Below are 16,176 nucleotides of genomic sequence, written 5' to 3'. Positions count from 1 at the left end.
GAAGGAGATCATTCTTTTCCTCCTTGGTCCACCCCATCGTTTTGCCAAAATACACAAGTTAAATCACATTAAACCACCCAGAACTGCTTCAAACCCCCAAAACAAAAGCAGAACCCAAAGCAGAACCCAAATAAAAAGTCCTCTGATAGGGTTTATTTTAGCTGTATTTTTCACAGCTTTCACAATTCAACCATGCAAAACCAGCTGATTGTATCAGGCTTGTCTCAGGCACATGAGTTTTTGTAGTTAATGAATAATTAGCTCTGAGCTTCTACTTTGATGAATATCTGGATGTTCTACATGACAGGGGTCAGTCAAAGACAAAAATAACCACTTCTTATTAGCACAAAATAGAACACAAAAATAAATGTGCCTTTTAAGGATGCTCACACAATGCCCAAGGCACCTGCACACCAAGACTCCAGATGAGACAACAAAAGCTCTTGCAGATAAATTCCATAGAATTTGGATCCAATTCCCATCTCACCACAACTCTTAGGAAAACCCCAACCTTTCTGCACTAAGGCTGTGAAAGAATGAAGTTTAGAAAAGAACTTTTCCAAAGGTTTGTGCCATATAAACAACAGGAATTCTTTCACTTATCCCATCTCCCACATCTGATTTTTCTTAGGTTCAGTCTCATCTCAAAGACGGACTTCAGAAATTCATCAATGATCACAGGACAGCAGTGCCAAACCACCAGAAAAGCGATCACAACTCTGCTTTGGGGAGGAAAAGCTGCCAGTTTGTCCTTGGAAAACTCCTTCCTACTATTTTCATCACAATCAGAAAAAGATTAAATGTCATCAACATAAGTAAATATTTTTTTTTAATTACAACTGCAGGTTAAAATTTATGACAGGTGGGTTTTTTTAACGCCTGGAACTCCTCAGGTAGATCTTGGGGGTTTGCCACCCTGCAGGAGTACTTTTCAAGCCAGCTTTTTTCCAGATGCGCTCCAAATCTTTCTCAAATTTTATCTAAAACAGGGATAAAAAATAAAAATTAACACAGCTTAGAAGCAACAGCCATTGCCTACGTGTCCCAAGGACAGTGTAGGTGTAACACACACAAAGGAAACAAAGGTTCAAGTGTCAAAATATTGACTTTTACTGCAGAGAATACATCAGAAGACATTAAAATGCACAAGGATTCTGGTATCATTTTAAAAGTCCTGTGCAAGGAAAACTGAGAAGGTGGACAATGAAATGGTAAGGAAAATAAGAAGATTTTACAGAGTTCACTGAAAATTGGAAGCAGTGGAATTACAATTAACCCCAATTTGCATCTGGGCAAAGTGAGAATTCCTAGAGAGTTAACTAAACTATATCCCATGAAAGGCAGTGCTGAACGAGAATATCCCAGCTTGAACAACCCCCCATGTCTTCCCTCACCTCTTCTATTAAAGGAAGTAAAAGGCTTCTATATAAAAAAATAAAGTAAGAAGCACTTGAGGACGGTGGCAAGACAGGGAAGAAACAAAGATTAAAGCAGTCTCCCTGATCCAAGGTAGACACATAATTTCATCATTCACAAAAATGCTAAAATTCATCGCCATTATTCACACATATTTGTAAATTACTGTCATGGAAGAAAAGTTACGCCCAGCAATTACCACTTTCATGTTTGGAATCACAGATTCACCGAGGCTGGGAAAGATCTCTGAGATCACCGAGTCCAGCTGTGACTGATGTCCACCCTGTCACCATGCACTGAATGCCACGTCCAGGCATTCCTTGGACTCCTCCAGGGATGGGGTCTCCAAACCTCCCTGGGCAGTTCCAATGCCTGACCACCATTTACATGGAGAAATTTCTGCTGGTTTCCTATCTGACCCTCCCCTGGTGCAGCTTGAGGGTAAATGCTGAATTCATTCAGGCTTATTTTTCCCCAAATCCACTTAAATCCATCATCCAACACCTGAACAGAGGCTGGTTTGATGTGTGGGCACATTTCTGTCAGGGAACTCTCCCTCCCCTGAGCTCACCTGACGCTTCTTCTTGCGCCCCTCCTTTATCCTCCTGCGGATGAACTTCCTCCTCTTGAGCAGCTTCTTGTACTTGTGCCTGTTCATTTTCCTCCTGCGGATCTTCAGGACATTTCTGCACTGCACTTTGTCACCCAGGGCTTCCTCTCCTTCGCCAACATCCCCAGTCCCAGCAGGAGGGGGACACTCGGAAGGCTGTGGGCTTTCATGGCTCACTTCTTCCTGAGCCCCCTCAACTTTGGGGAGGGAGTACCTCACTGTCAGCCAGCTCTCCAAGGGGCTGATGGAGAGTTTCCTAGGAATCAGGATCTCCTCCAGCTCAGGGTCCAGCATGTGCCACTGGTGGGGCTGGGCCCCACTTGTATTAGGGGGCTGGGTGCTGTAGCGTGCGGATGGAGAGCGGCAGCAGAGGAAGGAGGACACTGACCTGGGCAAGAGGTGGCCTTTGGGAGAAAGGGGTTGCACTTAAAAAGCAGAATTTTCCAGCAGGAGCACAAGTAAAGCTCTGCCCAGCTCTCAAAACGCCAGACAGCTCTGGCTAGATTAGGCTAATAAAAGGAAACCCTTTTAGTTGTATCATCATCACAAAAGCAAGGAAGAAATTTTGATTTTTATTTCTAACAATGCTGTCATCTTAAAAATATATTATTCTTTAACAGATAAGCTGCCCAGGTCACCCAGGCAGAGCAGGGTGGAAGCTCCCCTTCACTGGGAGGTGTCCCTGCCCATGGCAGGGGGTTGGAATTCCATAGACTTTAAAGTTCCTTCCAACCCAAACTTCTCCATGACTCCATTAAGTGGAATGTTTTTGTGTTTTCTGATGGAAAATCAATTTGGAATGGTAAAGAAGTGTTTGCTGTATCAAACCTCTCTGCTGCTAAGGAATCTTCTCCTAAGGGTAAAAAAGGTTAAACCAAAGCCACACCACACTTACAGAGTAAATCAGAGACATGCAAACATTTGACAACCACTAACTCAACAACAGCCTCCTCTCTCCTGCACTGCTTGGTGGAAAAGAAACTTCTGGGAGCCAAACTACCTCAGGAAAATAAACGCAAACAAACAGAAAACTTGGTCACACAATACCAATTTACCTGCAATTCTCGAAGCCTTCAGTAACTGTGAACTCAGCCGTGATATTAACATTTTGCTTCACTTTGTTCACTGGCAGAGCCAGCAATGACTGTTCAAATAAGAACATTCATTCAGTAATGCAAACATACAGCTCTGAGAAACCTTCCCTATTCAACCAACCCCACGTCCAAAAAGACGGGCTGAGACCCTAAATATCCTCATGGTTTTAACCTCAGTCTGTCGGGCTCTGCTGTGGGGGTCAAGCACCAGGGCAGCTGAGCCACGGACGCGATTTATTCATAAAGCTTGGGCTGTTTTAACTTTAAAAACATGGTAACTCCAGCCGACCTTCCTGGCACAGCCCTGTTCCTCCCTAAGGCCGGGAGAAGCAGCCGCGCGGCTTAAGAACGGGCCGTTACTAATGGGCCGCCTTCTTACCCTCAGCCCTCCCGGCACTACCGGCACTGCCCGCACGGGCAGGGCCCGCACGGAGCCCCCGGGCCGCCGCTCTCGCCCTCCCCTTACGGCCCTGCCACCATCGCCGCCATCACCCACCGGCCCCGCCGCCACCGGAACTTCCGGCGGGCCGCAGCGACCCCTGGCGGCGCGGGCGGGTAACGGTCCCTCACGGCCCCTCAGGATCCTTCCAGGTACCGGTCTCGCTCCCTCGCGGGCCTTCATAGTCCCTCACGGTCTCTCAGGATCCTTCCAAGTGCCGGTCTCACTCCCTCGCGGGCCTTCATGGTCTTTCATGGCCCCTCACGGCCCCTCAGGATCCTTCGAAGTGCCGGTCTTGGCCCCTCACGGTCCTTCATGGGCATTCGTGGTTCCTTCACGACCCCTCAAGATTCCTCAAAGTGCCTGTCTCAGTCCCTCATGGACCTTCACAGTCTATCACGGCCCCTCGTGGCACCTTTGTGGTGCTTCATGATCCCTTGTGATGACTCACAATCCTTCCTCGTCCTTCTTATCCTCTCACAGTCCTTCACAGTCCCTCACCATCACTTGTGGTCCTTCATGGTTACTCACACCCTCTCATGGTCTTTCATTGTCCCACATAGCCCCTCAAGTTCCTTCCTGGCTGCTTACAGTCCTGCATGGTGCCTCCAGGTCCTTCATGATCCCTCATGGTCACTCACAATCCTTCCTGGCCCTTCAGCCCCTCACTGTCCCTCCTGGTCCTTCATGGTTCCCTCACAGTTCTTCATGGTCCCTCACAGCCCATTTCAATGCTTGTCAACCTACCCATGAAGAAATTTTTCTGAATATCCAACCAAAACCTCCCCTGGTGCAATTGTGGCTGTTCCCTCTCCTCCTGTCCCTGTTCTCTGGGAAAAATCCCAATCCCCCCGGGCTGTCCCCTCCTCTCGGGGAGCTGTGCAGAGCCAGAAGGTCCCCCCTGAGCCTCCTTTTGTCCAGGCTGAGCCCCTTTCCCAGCTCCCTTAGCTGCTTCTAGTCCTGCTCCAAACACTTCCCCAGCTTTGCTCCAAACTAAATCCTTCAACCAGTTCAACCCAGGTGTGTCCCCCACCCACCAGTTTGCATGGAGACCTCAGCCACAACATGGAAAGTGAGTGGCTGGGATGTGTTCACCTGCTGAGTCACCTAAAACCAGTCCTGAGAAGGGAAACATGGCACAAAGAGTCACATTGGGAGGAGTTTTGGGCATCAGAAGGAATTTCTTTATGGAAAGGGCTATTAAGTATGGGAACGTGGGGGAGTGCCCATGCCTGGAGGCGCCCAAGGAATGACTGGATGTAGCACTCAGTGCTCTGGGCTGGGTGACAAGGTGGGGATCAGTAACATGTTGGACTCAATGGGCTTTTCCAACCTAACCAATTCTGTGAAGGATCTTGTGATGCTGTGAAGGATTCTGTGATGCTGTTACAGTGGGCCTGTCCCTGCTGATACAGGGATCATGGAGACACCTGTCACAGACACCTTCCCCTGCCACACCCTCGTCTGGATCCGGGGGCAGGTCCCGATGGCTGCTGTCCAGGGACAGCCACACCTGTCCTCTCCCTTTACCTGGCTGTTGTTTATCTTCTCTTGCTGGGCACAGGAACTCACCATCTTGGCAAAGCATAAAAGTACCTAATCAGCTGGCATGAGGGAAGGATGTTGAAGCCAATCCCAGACTTCAAAGAGCTTTTTGCTTTTATACCTACCTCAGACAGAACACAACAGATTTATTCACCAGCTGCTTTTAGTATTTCAGACCAGAACAAGGGTCTGTCTCTCTTTTAGGTGCACCCCACTGTGTCAAACCCAACTACCCTGAAAGTTTAGCATGGGTTAGTTTCTTCCTGAAAATTAGGACTAAAACTGCCTTGCCAGGAAAGAGAAACCTATGAGGAGAAATTAAATGAAGTAAACAGTTCAGTAAACAGACTGTTTAATCAAGACTTTATTGAAGACACTTCAGAAGTTTATGTACAAAACAACATTCCCACCCCCATATCAGGCTGTTAGTCACCCACTGGGAACAAAGCAAGTGCCTGGTATACACTGGCAACCTGGGGACACTCAGAGTTTGCCACAGAATTTACAGAACTACCAAACTGCCTTGGTTTAGAGCTGGGCAATTTCAGCCTTGGCTCAGTTAGAAACAAAGGAAATCAAAGGAGTTTCTTTCTGGAGATAACTGAGCATACTAGAGTCTGACAGCCTACACTGGCCTTATTCTGAGGTCAGGTCATTCAATTCTGCAAAGAGCCAGAAGCCCACTTTGGGTTTGGAAGTGAAAAGGAACCACCAGCCCCTGGATATAAGTTGCAGGTTTGAATCCATTTCAGAGGGTTCCAGAAGATGCCCATCACCGAGAGCACCATAGCGTTTGCAGGAAGCATTAGTGCAGAGCAGAGCAGAGCAATACCAAGTGAAAGACTCAGCCACTTTGCTTTCCAAATACACCTACAGAGAGGCTGCGTGTCAGACTGGCTATTTGAACAAGCGTGTCAAAAAACCCTAGAGACACAGACAAGAGTGGCAAGGTTAAATTGTGACTGATGAGCTGTTCCTGTAGAGTTCCGTGTACTTCTACCACGGCAGAGTTTCCCCTTGCCAGTCCAGGAAAGAACCATTTTCTTTTTCACCAAGACGGTCCAGAACAGAGAGAATACCTGGGATAGCCTCCTGCACCTGCATGGGAGCCTGGAACGAATCAAATTTAGGTCATTACTGGGAATATCCTTCAGAAGAGAATTAAATGTATTTAAGGAGGTTCTAGAATGAAGGAGGATGTGTTTCTGTGTGTCACAGCACACAGAGGTGTGCAGCCAGAGGGCTGGGACAGCAAGGGAGCCCCACTGTCACATTTCCAGCACTGACACTCACCATGTTTCCACCCATGTCTGTTTGAAGCCAGCCTGGGTGCAAGGAAATGCAGAGAATTCCATCCGATTTCAAGTCTGCAGCGAGACACCGGGTGATCATGTTCAGTGCAGTCTGCAGGAATGGAAACCACCTATTAATATGCTTAATATGTTTATGAGCCTTGAGCAAGACCTCAAGCCCAGCTGGTAGGCAACTCCCTTCCACCCTGTGGTCTCCTGGCACAGGAAGAGGCTCTCAGTAACTCATCCAGACTTTCTAGGAACTCTGAAAGTTCTACCACCACAAACTTACTGCTGAAAGATGAAACTAAGTTGTAATGGAAGATAAAGTAGCATTTGAAACACCTCAGGAGCTGTGAGGAGAATAATATTGACATAAGGACTGTGTTTTTCTACACTAATCACTACACAAACATTCATTTACTTCTGAACAGGGAAAACAACCATTTAACAGCTTATGAGTAGGTGGTGTAGGAGAAACTGTATATGTGTGATCCTGACTATCTGTACAAACTCAATCTCTGGATGTGAGAAAACTAAAAATCCCACCTGTCACTAACTGACATCATCACATACAGGTCAGCACACCTTTTGATGAGTTTCCTGCCTGCTCTCTCACTTGGATGGGAGAGGAACACAGCTAATGGAACCCACACTCAATGGCATCAGCTCTTCCCTGAATGCCAAATCCCTTGGGAGTGGATCTGAATCAGAGCAGGGATTTGGGAGCCTGTTCTCCAGAAGTTGCTGCAGGTGCAGTGTTCCACAGCTCCCATTTCCACCCACATAAAGAACACTTTTTGTGTCCACAGAGGGGCTGGACACCTTCCTAAGGTCAGCTTGGTCTCCACCTGCCCTCAGCCAGAGAGCACAGCCCATGGGAGCTCACAAACCTTTGCTATCCTGTAGGGATAGACCTTGAGGAACATCTCATTTGCCTGGACGAGCTGCATGGAGGCAGCAAGAGAGGACATGTTGATGATGGCAGCTCTGTGACAGCCCATTCCAGTGCCCAGCTGTGCTGCCTTCCTCAGCAGGGGGAGGAATGCCTGTGAAAACCAGAGATTGCTTTAATTTGGTGATTTGGGTTGGAATTGAATCATTCCCTCATTCAAAGCAGGAATCCCAGCACAGCTCTGTGTCACCAGCACAACGTGGTGATGGCTCCTCAGACCCAGTGGCCGGAGGAAACTTTCCTCCAGCAGCCTCTTCACCCACCTGCCATGCACTGATTGCATACCAGGTGCACAAACAGCAGCTCTGACTGCTCTCCAGACAGACAGGTCCATGTCAGAACTGTCTCTGTGCAGTTCCAAGGGGACAAATACCTGGACAAGTCCAGCTTCACTAGTAGAAAAGCTCCAGATTAAGCTCATCCCTCCCAGTCCTTACTTTGGTGACCATCAGCTGGGCAACGGTGTTGGTTTCATAAATGGTGAGCATGGTCTCTGCTGTGACCTCCTCCAGCGAGGCAAGCACATTGATGCCAGCGTTGTTGATGAGGCAGTTCAGGCCTTTGTCTCCCACAATTTCTTCCACTTCCTTGACCACTTTCTTGATGCTGTTCTCACAGACCACATCTGCACAGAGCAGGCAGGAAGAGCCCCAGTGAACAGTGCAGGGTTCAGGGTGTGCCTTGCACAAGACAACCCGTGCCACACCAAAGCTGAGGCTCAGTGGAGACATTTGGGCAGCACACAGGTGAAAATGCACAGATTTTACATCACTCACACTAGTTTTTTAAGGTTCACTCACCTAAGCTGAACAAATTCCTGTACATAGAAATAAAGCCCTTTACTCACCCAGTTGCAGGAGCTTGATGTTGCTGTATTGCTTGCTAAGCTGCTGCAGTTCCTAGGAAGAAGAATTTTTTTTTATTTTATATATCTATACATATATATAAAAAATACATACCTCCATGGCTATTACATAAATCACTTTGAATTTTGCACCTCCAAAATTGCAGCTGAAATATTTTCATTATTGGACTGAAGGCAGTGATTCTCCTTTGTTTTCCAACCTGCTGAGCAGCTTTCATAAGAGCCAGATCAAGAAATTAGACTCTTCCCCTACTTAGTCCAGATTCGAGTGTGCTGGATTTTTAGTGGGATATTTCTCATTTTTAGTGCTCAGTTCTCAGCATTCCAGTAAAAATCCAGTGCCTCCACAATTATGTAAGAAAAGCATAATTCTCCTGAAGCTCAGCTAGTGCTGGACATCACTTCAGGGCAACAGGAACACTTTTAAAAAGCCATTTGGAATTCCTGTTTGCAGGAAAAGTTCCCCAGCAGTTTCCCCATGGGAATTCCATTTCCCCAGCAGCCTTGTTATCATCAGTTCTTGTAGGCAGAGGTGAAGCCCACCATGAAATCAGTCCCAGGCACAGCCACTGTCCAGGAGAACAATTCCCTCCCTGCTGGAACTCACCCATCTGCCTGTCAGCACAGCAGGCTGGTGTTCCTGCAGAAATCTGTGCTCTCCGGTGTTCCGGCTGCACAAAGTGTGTCCAAATTGAATTTATGGGCCCAGCTGGAATACTCAGGTTTCTGTGCCATGAAGCCAAGTGGGAAGTGGCCAAAGACAGCAGATGGATTCCATATTCCCAGTCATGTTCAGGAGACACAGCAACCTGGCCAAACATTCCAGCCCAAGCAAATCCCTTTCTTTAGGAGCCCTTTGGGAATAGGGGTCAGTAGGGCAGGTTTGGAAAGAATCCTTCTCTGCTCCTTGGAGACACTTTAGGGACTCTGTGTCCTCTGACAAACCATAATGGATCACATCTTTTATCTCACATCAGACCCTGCAGGGTTCTCTCCAGGCTTGTTTGGGAGATTTGTCCTCCCACCGAGGCCAATCTACAACTGCAGTTAAGGCTATTAAGGGGAGGGGGAAGGAAAAACAAGTCAGAAGCACAAAACCAGAAGACATTCCTTGCTTTGGACAGGGCTTGGTGGGACAGATTTCCATAAATTAAAGGCCCAAAACACACTGTCTTGTTTCCTGACAGTCCAGGATGAAATAGCTCTACCATGTCAAGGCCTGCAGTAATTCTGTGCCTTTGGACTGTCACTGGGTTTCAGTTTGACAGTATCACTTAGTGTATAATAATCTCCAGGAGCACTCTGGCTTCTCAAGGTTTGTCCATTTATTTATAGTTAATTTATTTATATTCTTTACTCTGCAAAGAAATGAGCTACCGACTCCTGCTGACAGGCCAGAGCTGCTTTGAGTAGCAACAGCAACTGAGAGGCTTCTGAAGTGAGTAAGCAATATTTTCAGTTAAGAACTGAAGCGTTCTCCAGTACCATAGCATGAAATTACAATAGCTGCATGCAAATTAGGTTTAAAATTCAATGGGTTTTCCAGTTAATTACTTAGTTAACAAGTGACTCCCACTTCAGGGGTTTACATTTCTGAGAAGCAGCTCCCAGGCACAAAGCTGATGTAGACAGCTTTGGTCTTGAAGAATGTTACACCTGATATAAGCTCAAAAATCCAGTTAGAACATCTAAAACTTGCAGGAAAGCCTATTTCTCCCCTCCTGTGACTGGAAGAAACATGAGAGAAGGAGGACTGAGACAAGTAGGTACAGCCAACATATCCCAGCTAAGTAATTTTTAATTAGTGTGCTGTGACAGATAATTTAAAAACAAACAAGAAAAATAAAACCCAACAAAAAGCAACAACACAGCCCCCTAACACTGTGTTTACTTAGCACAGTAGCTGTAGAACTGCTCTGCACCTGAACAATCACCCCTGAGAATCAGCTCGTAGGGAGTCCAAGACAAGAATGAAACTCTAATTAGCATCTGTTGATTCCTGCTTGCTGTTTTTTAATTACGATTAACAAAGAGTCAGCCTATTCTGATTTAAACAAGATCCTCTGGCACTCAGGTCTCCTGACACAGACTCATCAGCACACAGGGTATTTATTGCTAGATTTCAACCAGGAATGTTTTGTTGTCTTTGTCATTTAGCAAGATTTACTTTGCCTTCTTTATGAAAGCATTATCCACTTCAGTTACAGCTCTTGGAAAGGGCCTGGCCCCACTCAGCCAGTTGGAAGCAATCAAGCCAAACAAACACAGCCTTCGGGCAAGATAAAGGTGCTTGGGAATCCTTCACCTCATCCTGCTTGCACTCGGGACAAAGCCAGAGGTGTATCCTATTTTTCTGTGTCCCTCTGAGACAGCTTTTCAGTATCACAGTGCACAGCCAGCTCACTGTTCAACCCTGGAACAGCTTCCACAGCAGTTGCCCTGACCCACAGCTCTCTCTTACTTCTGAAGAGCCAGACCTCATTGCTGTAGGAAGTGTAAAACATGTCCAGGAAAAAAAAAAAAAATCAAACAATAGAACCCTGCAATAACCCAAAATTAGAAATACTTCAAGAATGCCCTGATATATATTCAGAAATGCCTCCTTTGCCTGATAGATCTGGTGCACATATCACTCAGCTGCTCTTTCCAGTTGCAAACCACATGGCTAAAATATGTGTTAAAGGGAAAAAAGAAGCCCTAAAGCTGACAGTGACAGTGAGCAGAGAGCTCCGTGTCTGACAAGGGAACAGGCACAGTTTGTAACAGAATCTCCTGCTTCAGAGCAAGGAAAACTGCACATTAAGCCCTGGAAGCTTCCCAGAGTTCTGTAGAGGACTCGAGCAGTGAGGAATTTGTTCACCTGGGAATTCACTCGAGTTGTGGGGAGAGCAGGAGAAACAGGAGATGCTCCTGTGCAGATCCCACAGCTCTGGGCACCACAGATTTATTCACCCCATGGCCATCGCCTCCTTCCCCCATCACACATGGGTCTTCAGGGGCTGTACCATTTTTAAGTGCAGTCCTTTAGGGCAGAGTTTTTCCCTTTTATGGGAAAGCAGGATGAGGGAAGAAGGAGCAAAGAAGAAAAAGCGGAGTGTGTGGAGAATTCCAGCTGGGTCCATGAGTCTGTGCTGGCCCCCTGGTAATGACTGCACTGGGGTTGTGCCCATCTGGAGAGCAAAGACGGGACATCGGGATTATTTCCCAGGAGATCTGTAGCTGCTCCCACTGTCAGCGCTGGAGCAGCCCAAGAAAAGGCAGATTGGAATCAAGAGCGTGGCTGGAGGAGTCTCCGATGGTGCTTTTCCAGGAGGGCAGTGGTTATCTGGCTGCCTGCGGCCCTGCTGCACGTTATCGTGTGATCTGTAGCCCATTTGTTAAGCAAATGTTCTGGGGAGGCCACCTAGGAGCTCCTCAGCCCCAGAACTCAAGTTTTCACAACTTCTGCCAGCACAGACTCACATGCAAAAGCTTGCAGCTGTTCAGCATTACCCCAAGGTTAGGGAGTTAGAGGAGATGTGCTGCTTTTCCTGGTAAAGGGAGGAAAGCAAAGTCAGACTTCCCCAACATCTTTGGAAAGGCAGGTCTTTAGGGGCTCTTCTCTGGCCACTGTTTGGAGAGCTCAGAAATATTCAGTCATCACTCTGCTGAGAGATTCTTGCCCAGGGTGGAAGTGCATTTGCCAGCAGCTAAGTGTATGTAATCACTTGTCTTCTAAAAACTGGAAGATTATTTTTAAAAGCCTTTTAATTCAAGCTCTGCCCAACTCCATTCTGCAATGGGAAAACGCTGCTCTGACAAACCAGAGAGCAGAATTTAAAGGAACTGTCCAAAGTTGCTGTTCTCCAGGTTCATCCTCTCATGCAGGAAAGGAAGTGGGGGACAATTCACTTGTATCGAGGAGGATTTTTCGTGTGGTCAACAAAAGGGAAAAAACAAAATTAGACCACCTGAATTTCTGTCAGGAGAAAAAGCACTGAGCCAGGTGTGCAGAGAAAGAAAAACTCCCTCAACTTCACAGCCCAGTATGAACAGCCAATAAACAGGTCTGTGCCCTAAGTTGCCCTAAGTTGAGCCTGCAGTGCCAATCCCTGGAGAGCAGGAACATGAACTCTGGGTGTTCAAAATTTGACTGGAAATTCAGTGACAGCAAAGGTTCCTCTCTGAGAAAGAAAAAAAACTAAAAATGACAAGAAAATCACTGAACCTTTGCCCTTCCTACCACACTCAGCAGTACTGCCAGGCTGGAGTGAAGCTTTGAGAGCAGCAGCTGAATTTGGTGCTCCCATGACCAAAATTCCCAGAGCTGGAGGCTGGAGCAGGTTTGTTCCTGCCCTCTGCCAGCCCCAAGGACCAGCAGCACAGTGGGAACACTCTCAGAGGGTCAGAAGGATTTGTGCCTGCTCCATGCATTGCAGATGGGGCAGATAATGCTGGTGAAACCACTACAATACCTTTACTAAAGATTTCTCTTCCTTGTGGAGTTTCCAAACCCATCTGTTAGAAATCTGCTTCCAGCTGACTGCAGAGATTTCTATTGATGTCCTGCCAAAACACAGCACATGGCCTAGAGGTCCTTACAAAGAACAAAAACCCACCCTCATCCACCAAGGACAAAACTTGCCCCCTCAAAAAATCTCAGGATGCACCCATGTGGCCAGCAGGATCACCACTGGGGTGGCTGGAATGTGGCTCCTGGCCAGCTTTCTGCCTACAGGAGACGACCTGCCAGAGGCTTTCCAGGTTTCTCCTGCCAGCGAGGAGTGACCCAGACTCTCACCAGACACATTGCACTGCCTGAAGGTTCTTCAGGCACATCTTCCTGTGCAGGTTTACAGCCTTTTTGCTCCAGATTTTTAAATACTGACCACACAAAATAAAATCCCAAAACTGCTGAGTTGTGCTGAGATTTGCCCGTGTACTGTTTCCTAGGGAGCTCTTCCTGTTGAAGGAACTATTTCACTTCTCTATGTAATGGATCTGAGACCTTTATGATGAAAAATCATAGGGGCCAGTTTGTGAAAAGGGAAAGAACCTCCCTCAGCACTGGCTGAAGCAGCTTTAGGACAAACAACCACACAGGGAGATTTCGATCTAACACAGGTCAGATGTCTCTGCTGCTTTCCTGTGCCACTACTACACCAGGCTCTTGTGCAATCACTGGTAGGAAATAGTGCTGGGAGCGGTGCCAGCTCAGGTAACAGGAGTTAAAAGGGAACAGAATGGAGTGAATTTCTGCTCAGGTGGTGCCAGGAGCTTCTCGGGGGGGAGCCGCAGGGAAGAGCAGCCCAGAAAGGGAGCTGTGCACCTGATCCCAGCCTTGCTGGGCTGTTTCTCTGCATTTTCATTGAGAAATACCCTAAATGTACCATTGTGGTGGAGATATTTTGGGGGGTGGGGGGTGGGGTGTGTTTTTTGTTTTGTCTTTTTTTAAAAATTAAGATATTTTCCTTCACTTTCATAAGTACCTGCAGAGCAGCATCAGCTTCTGGAGAAGCAGGGGTCCAACTGCAGATGTTACCTGTCCCACATCCTGAGCAGTACCTTTTAGGGATTTTTTGTAGCTAAGCAGTAAACTAAGCAGTAAACTAAGCAGTAAACTAAGCAGTAAACAAGCTAAGCTATGTTTGGTTTATTGCTAGGACAGTGTGGTCACCGTCTATGGTGTGGTCAATCTGTATGAAAGGAACCAAATCCCCCAGAAGGAACAGACACGGGGGCTTTGTTTGCTTCCCTCTGCACGTGCCACGGAATTTGCCTTCTGCCTTGCTTTAAGTAGGGGAGATGCAGGAATGGGACTGTGGGTATCAATTCTCCTTCCCAATGTCTGGGCCATTCCAGAGGGGTTTGAAATAGTCACAGGGCTGAGTGCTCCGCTTCCTGCAGCTCTGGAGCACCACAGGGAAGGAGCAGGAGGATGGGTACCTGTGTGTGTTTCTGTGCTGCCCAAATTCCCCCTTGCCGAGGGGAGCTGAGATCAGCCTAGACATGCTACACGCGACACTGCTGGGCACAGAGTGACTGACCACCCTCGGCGATTTGCCTCCCAAAAGTTTGAGGTGTGTGTGAAATTTGTGTGGCAGTCTTTTATAGAAGTTTTGGGACAGGGCAGTCCCCAAACTGCTGCGATGCTGCAGCAGCAGAGACTTGGGCTGAAATGGGAGAGAGAGGGCTGCAAGTGGATCCACGAGCAGCAGGTAACAAAAGCTGTTGCCAGCAGAAACTCTGACCCCTGCCCAACCAGGACGGCCACTAAGAGAAGTGTTTAATTCATTGCTCATTTGGTCTTTCTCACTTGTTGCAAGTGCAGCAGAGAAAAAGAGGCAGGCAGGGCAAGAGGCTCCTGCTGGGGACACAGACACCGTAGAGAGAGAGAAGGAAAGCTGTGGCAGGTCCCACGGGAAAGGTTTCTGAGGGATGATGGGCTGCCCCTGCAGGGCTCCGGGCTGTGCAGATCTGGAGAACAGGACAGACATTTCCAGCAGCAAATCCAGAGAGAAACTCGGGGATGAAAAGAAGCGTTGGAGATGCTGCAGCTGCCCGGCCGTGTCCCGCTCGCTCTCCTCCCGGGAACGCTCCGTATCATCGATTAACGCCAGCTCCAGCCCCGGGGAGGTCCCTGGTATCGGCTCAACCCGGCACGGCTCCTACCCCGGACGGGAGCTCAGTCCCGGCTCCATCCCAGCCCAGGCTCTCGCTGCCGGCACAGGGATGCTCGAGATGATTCGCGCTTCCAAGTGCCTTCTCCTCCCTCCCGACTCCTTTACCCCACCCCGGGGACCCCGGGCGCCCCCGCACCGCTTACCTGCGCCTTCTCAGGGTACCGGCAGGTCGCAAAGACCAAATCCGGGGAGGGGCTGGCGGCTGCGAGCCCCCGCACCAGCCCCAGGCCGATGCCGCGGCTACAGCCGGTGATGAGCACGGAGCGGCAGCGCGGCTGGGCCATGCTGCCTCGGCCCGGTTCGCTCCGCTCCCGGCCCTTCCCAAGCCCACGCGGTTCTCAACCTGCGCTGTGCGGAGCCGGGCCCACCGCCCCGGGCCCGCCCCCGCCGCGGCACCGCCCCCGCCCGGCTCCGGGAGAGAACGGGCTCGGAGAGCGGCCGAGGAAGGGGAATTGGCTCTTCCCCCTGCCACCGCGACCCGAGCCTGTCCCGCTCCCGGCTGGTACCCAAACCCTGCTCCACGAACTTCAGAGCCCTGCGGGTAACAGTGATGGCCGCAGAGCAGCCCCTGTCCCCTCTGACCCTCATTTATCCGCCCCACAGATCGGGACAAGGGTAAAATCACTCCTCCGCGGCAGCCAGGAATGGACAGAAGGAAAGGATTCAGCTCTTGAACGGGGGGATGAAGCAGAGGCAGGAAGGAACCCCCGTTTTTGGACTCTCCACGTTTCTGCCGAGGGCTGCTGGGGGTGTGCACTACCGTTTCTCTCCCTTCCTCACCGTGCATGACCTGGTCCTGGAAATCAGTACCGGCTCCTAGCCTTAGCTCATCCTCACCCTGTCCCCCAGGACTGGCATGTGCCTTCCCAAATCAAGAACCTATTACTGATCTGCACAGTCATGCAGAAACTGCTGGATGGAGGTTTAAAGGCTTTAATTACATCTGTAAGCATAATATTGCTCTTTTTTAAAAAAGATCACTACGCTTTTAAAACTAATTTCATCCTGCTAGGATAGACTCTCCCCTTGTACTTGGGAAACTGAACAGATTTGGTAATTTAGAAAAATTCTGTAGAAAAGCCTCAAACAGCTGAGTCTGCCTTGTTTCCCTTTTGTTGGTTTAATTCTAAATTCCTACAACAGCTCCAAAAATGTACAGGATTTACATATATTAGAGTATTGCTGCTGGATAGCTTGGGTTTGATGTTCCCATGACAGCCCCAGGGGAGATGAAGATGACAAAATCCTTCCAGACATTTCTCCTACCTCAGACAGTGTTGGCTGTGAGCAGAGCTGAG

The 16,176-nt window shown here is 48.5% G+C and overlaps 2 protein-coding genes across 8 annotated transcripts; both read right to left on the bottom strand.

Annotated features, from left to right (window-relative positions):
• Window positions 1-126: 126 nt before the first annotated feature.
• Window positions 127-3,637, bottom strand: AURKAIP1 (aurora kinase A interacting protein 1). 3 transcript variants are annotated; one of them, XM_015648198.2, is made up of 4 exons: window positions 3,617-3,637; window positions 3,082-3,170; window positions 1,988-2,430; window positions 127-980 (listed from the first exon to the last, which is right to left on the bottom strand). In XM_015648198.2, exons 2-4 carry the CDS (start codon window positions 3,131-3,133, stop codon window positions 873-875), a joined length of 603 nt encoding a protein of 200 aa, XP_015503684.1. In that variant the 5' UTR covers window positions 3,134-3,170; window positions 3,617-3,637; the 3' UTR covers window positions 127-872. The 3 variants fall into 3 exon arrangements, with proteins under 3 accessions (XP_015503684.1, XP_015503682.1, XP_015503683.1); XM_015648196.2 differs by having other exon boundaries at window positions 3,500-3,617; XM_015648197.3 differs by lacking the exon at window positions 3,617-3,637 and adding an exon at window positions 3,293-3,317.
• A 1,813-nt stretch (window positions 3,638-5,450) lies between these two features.
• Window positions 5,451-15,234, bottom strand: LOC107213609 (C-factor-like). 5 transcript variants are annotated; one of them, XM_015648190.3, is made up of 6 exons: window positions 15,022-15,234; window positions 8,199-8,250; window positions 7,789-7,976; window positions 7,290-7,445; window positions 6,398-6,508; window positions 5,451-6,214 (listed from the first exon to the last, which is right to left on the bottom strand). In XM_015648190.3, the coding sequence occupies exons 1-6, from the start codon at window positions 15,160-15,162 to the stop codon at window positions 6,101-6,103; spliced, it is 762 nt and encodes a 253-aa protein (XP_015503676.1). In that variant the 5' UTR covers window positions 15,163-15,234; the 3' UTR covers window positions 5,451-6,100. The 5 variants fall into 5 exon arrangements, with proteins under 5 accessions (XP_015503676.1, XP_033375235.1, XP_033375236.1 ...); XM_033519344.1 differs by lacking the exons at window positions 8,199-8,250; window positions 15,022-15,234 and adding exons at window positions 8,311-9,269; window positions 11,077-14,983; XM_033519345.1 differs by lacking the exon at window positions 15,022-15,234 and adding an exon at window positions 8,349-14,984 and having other exon boundaries at window positions 7,789-8,250.
• Window positions 15,235-16,176: the final 942 nt, after the last annotated feature.

Source organism: Parus major, chromosome 21 (genome assembly GCF_001522545.3).
Source record: "Parus major isolate Abel chromosome 21, Parus_major1.1, whole genome shotgun sequence".
NCBI classification, from domain to species: Eukaryota; Metazoa; Chordata; class Aves; order Passeriformes; family Paridae; genus Parus; species Parus major.
The sequence above is the reverse complement of the archived record's forward strand: the minus strand, read 5'-3'. Positions and strand labels throughout refer to the sequence as shown.

Bases quoted from the DNA above. Each gene is read 5' to 3' on its own strand.
- LOC107213609 (XM_015648190.3), bottom strand. From the start codon at position 15,162: ATGGCCCAGCCGCGCTGCCGCTCCGTGCTCATCACCGGCTGTAGCCGC. The intron at 8,251-15,021 runs GTAAGCGGTGCG...TCTTCTTCCTAG, and splicing joins GGTACCCTGAGAAGGCGCAG to GAACTGCAGCAGCTTAGCAA. The intron at 6,509-7,289 runs GTTTGTGAGCTC...CCATTCCTGCAG, and splicing joins ATCCCTACAGGATAGCAAAG to ACTGCACTGAACATGATCAC.
- AURKAIP1 (XM_015648198.2), bottom strand. From the start codon at position 3,133: ATGTTAATATCACGGCTGAGTTCACAGTTACTGAAGGCTTCGAGAATT. The intron at 2,431-3,081 runs GTAAATTGGTAT...TTTCTCCCAAAG, and splicing joins GAAGGCTTCGAGAATTGCAG to GCCACCTCTTGCCCAGGTCA. The intron at 981-1,987 runs GTGAGCTCAGGG...TCCCTGTTTTAG, and splicing joins GGCGCAAGAAGAAGCGTCAG to ATAAAATTTGAGAAAGATTT.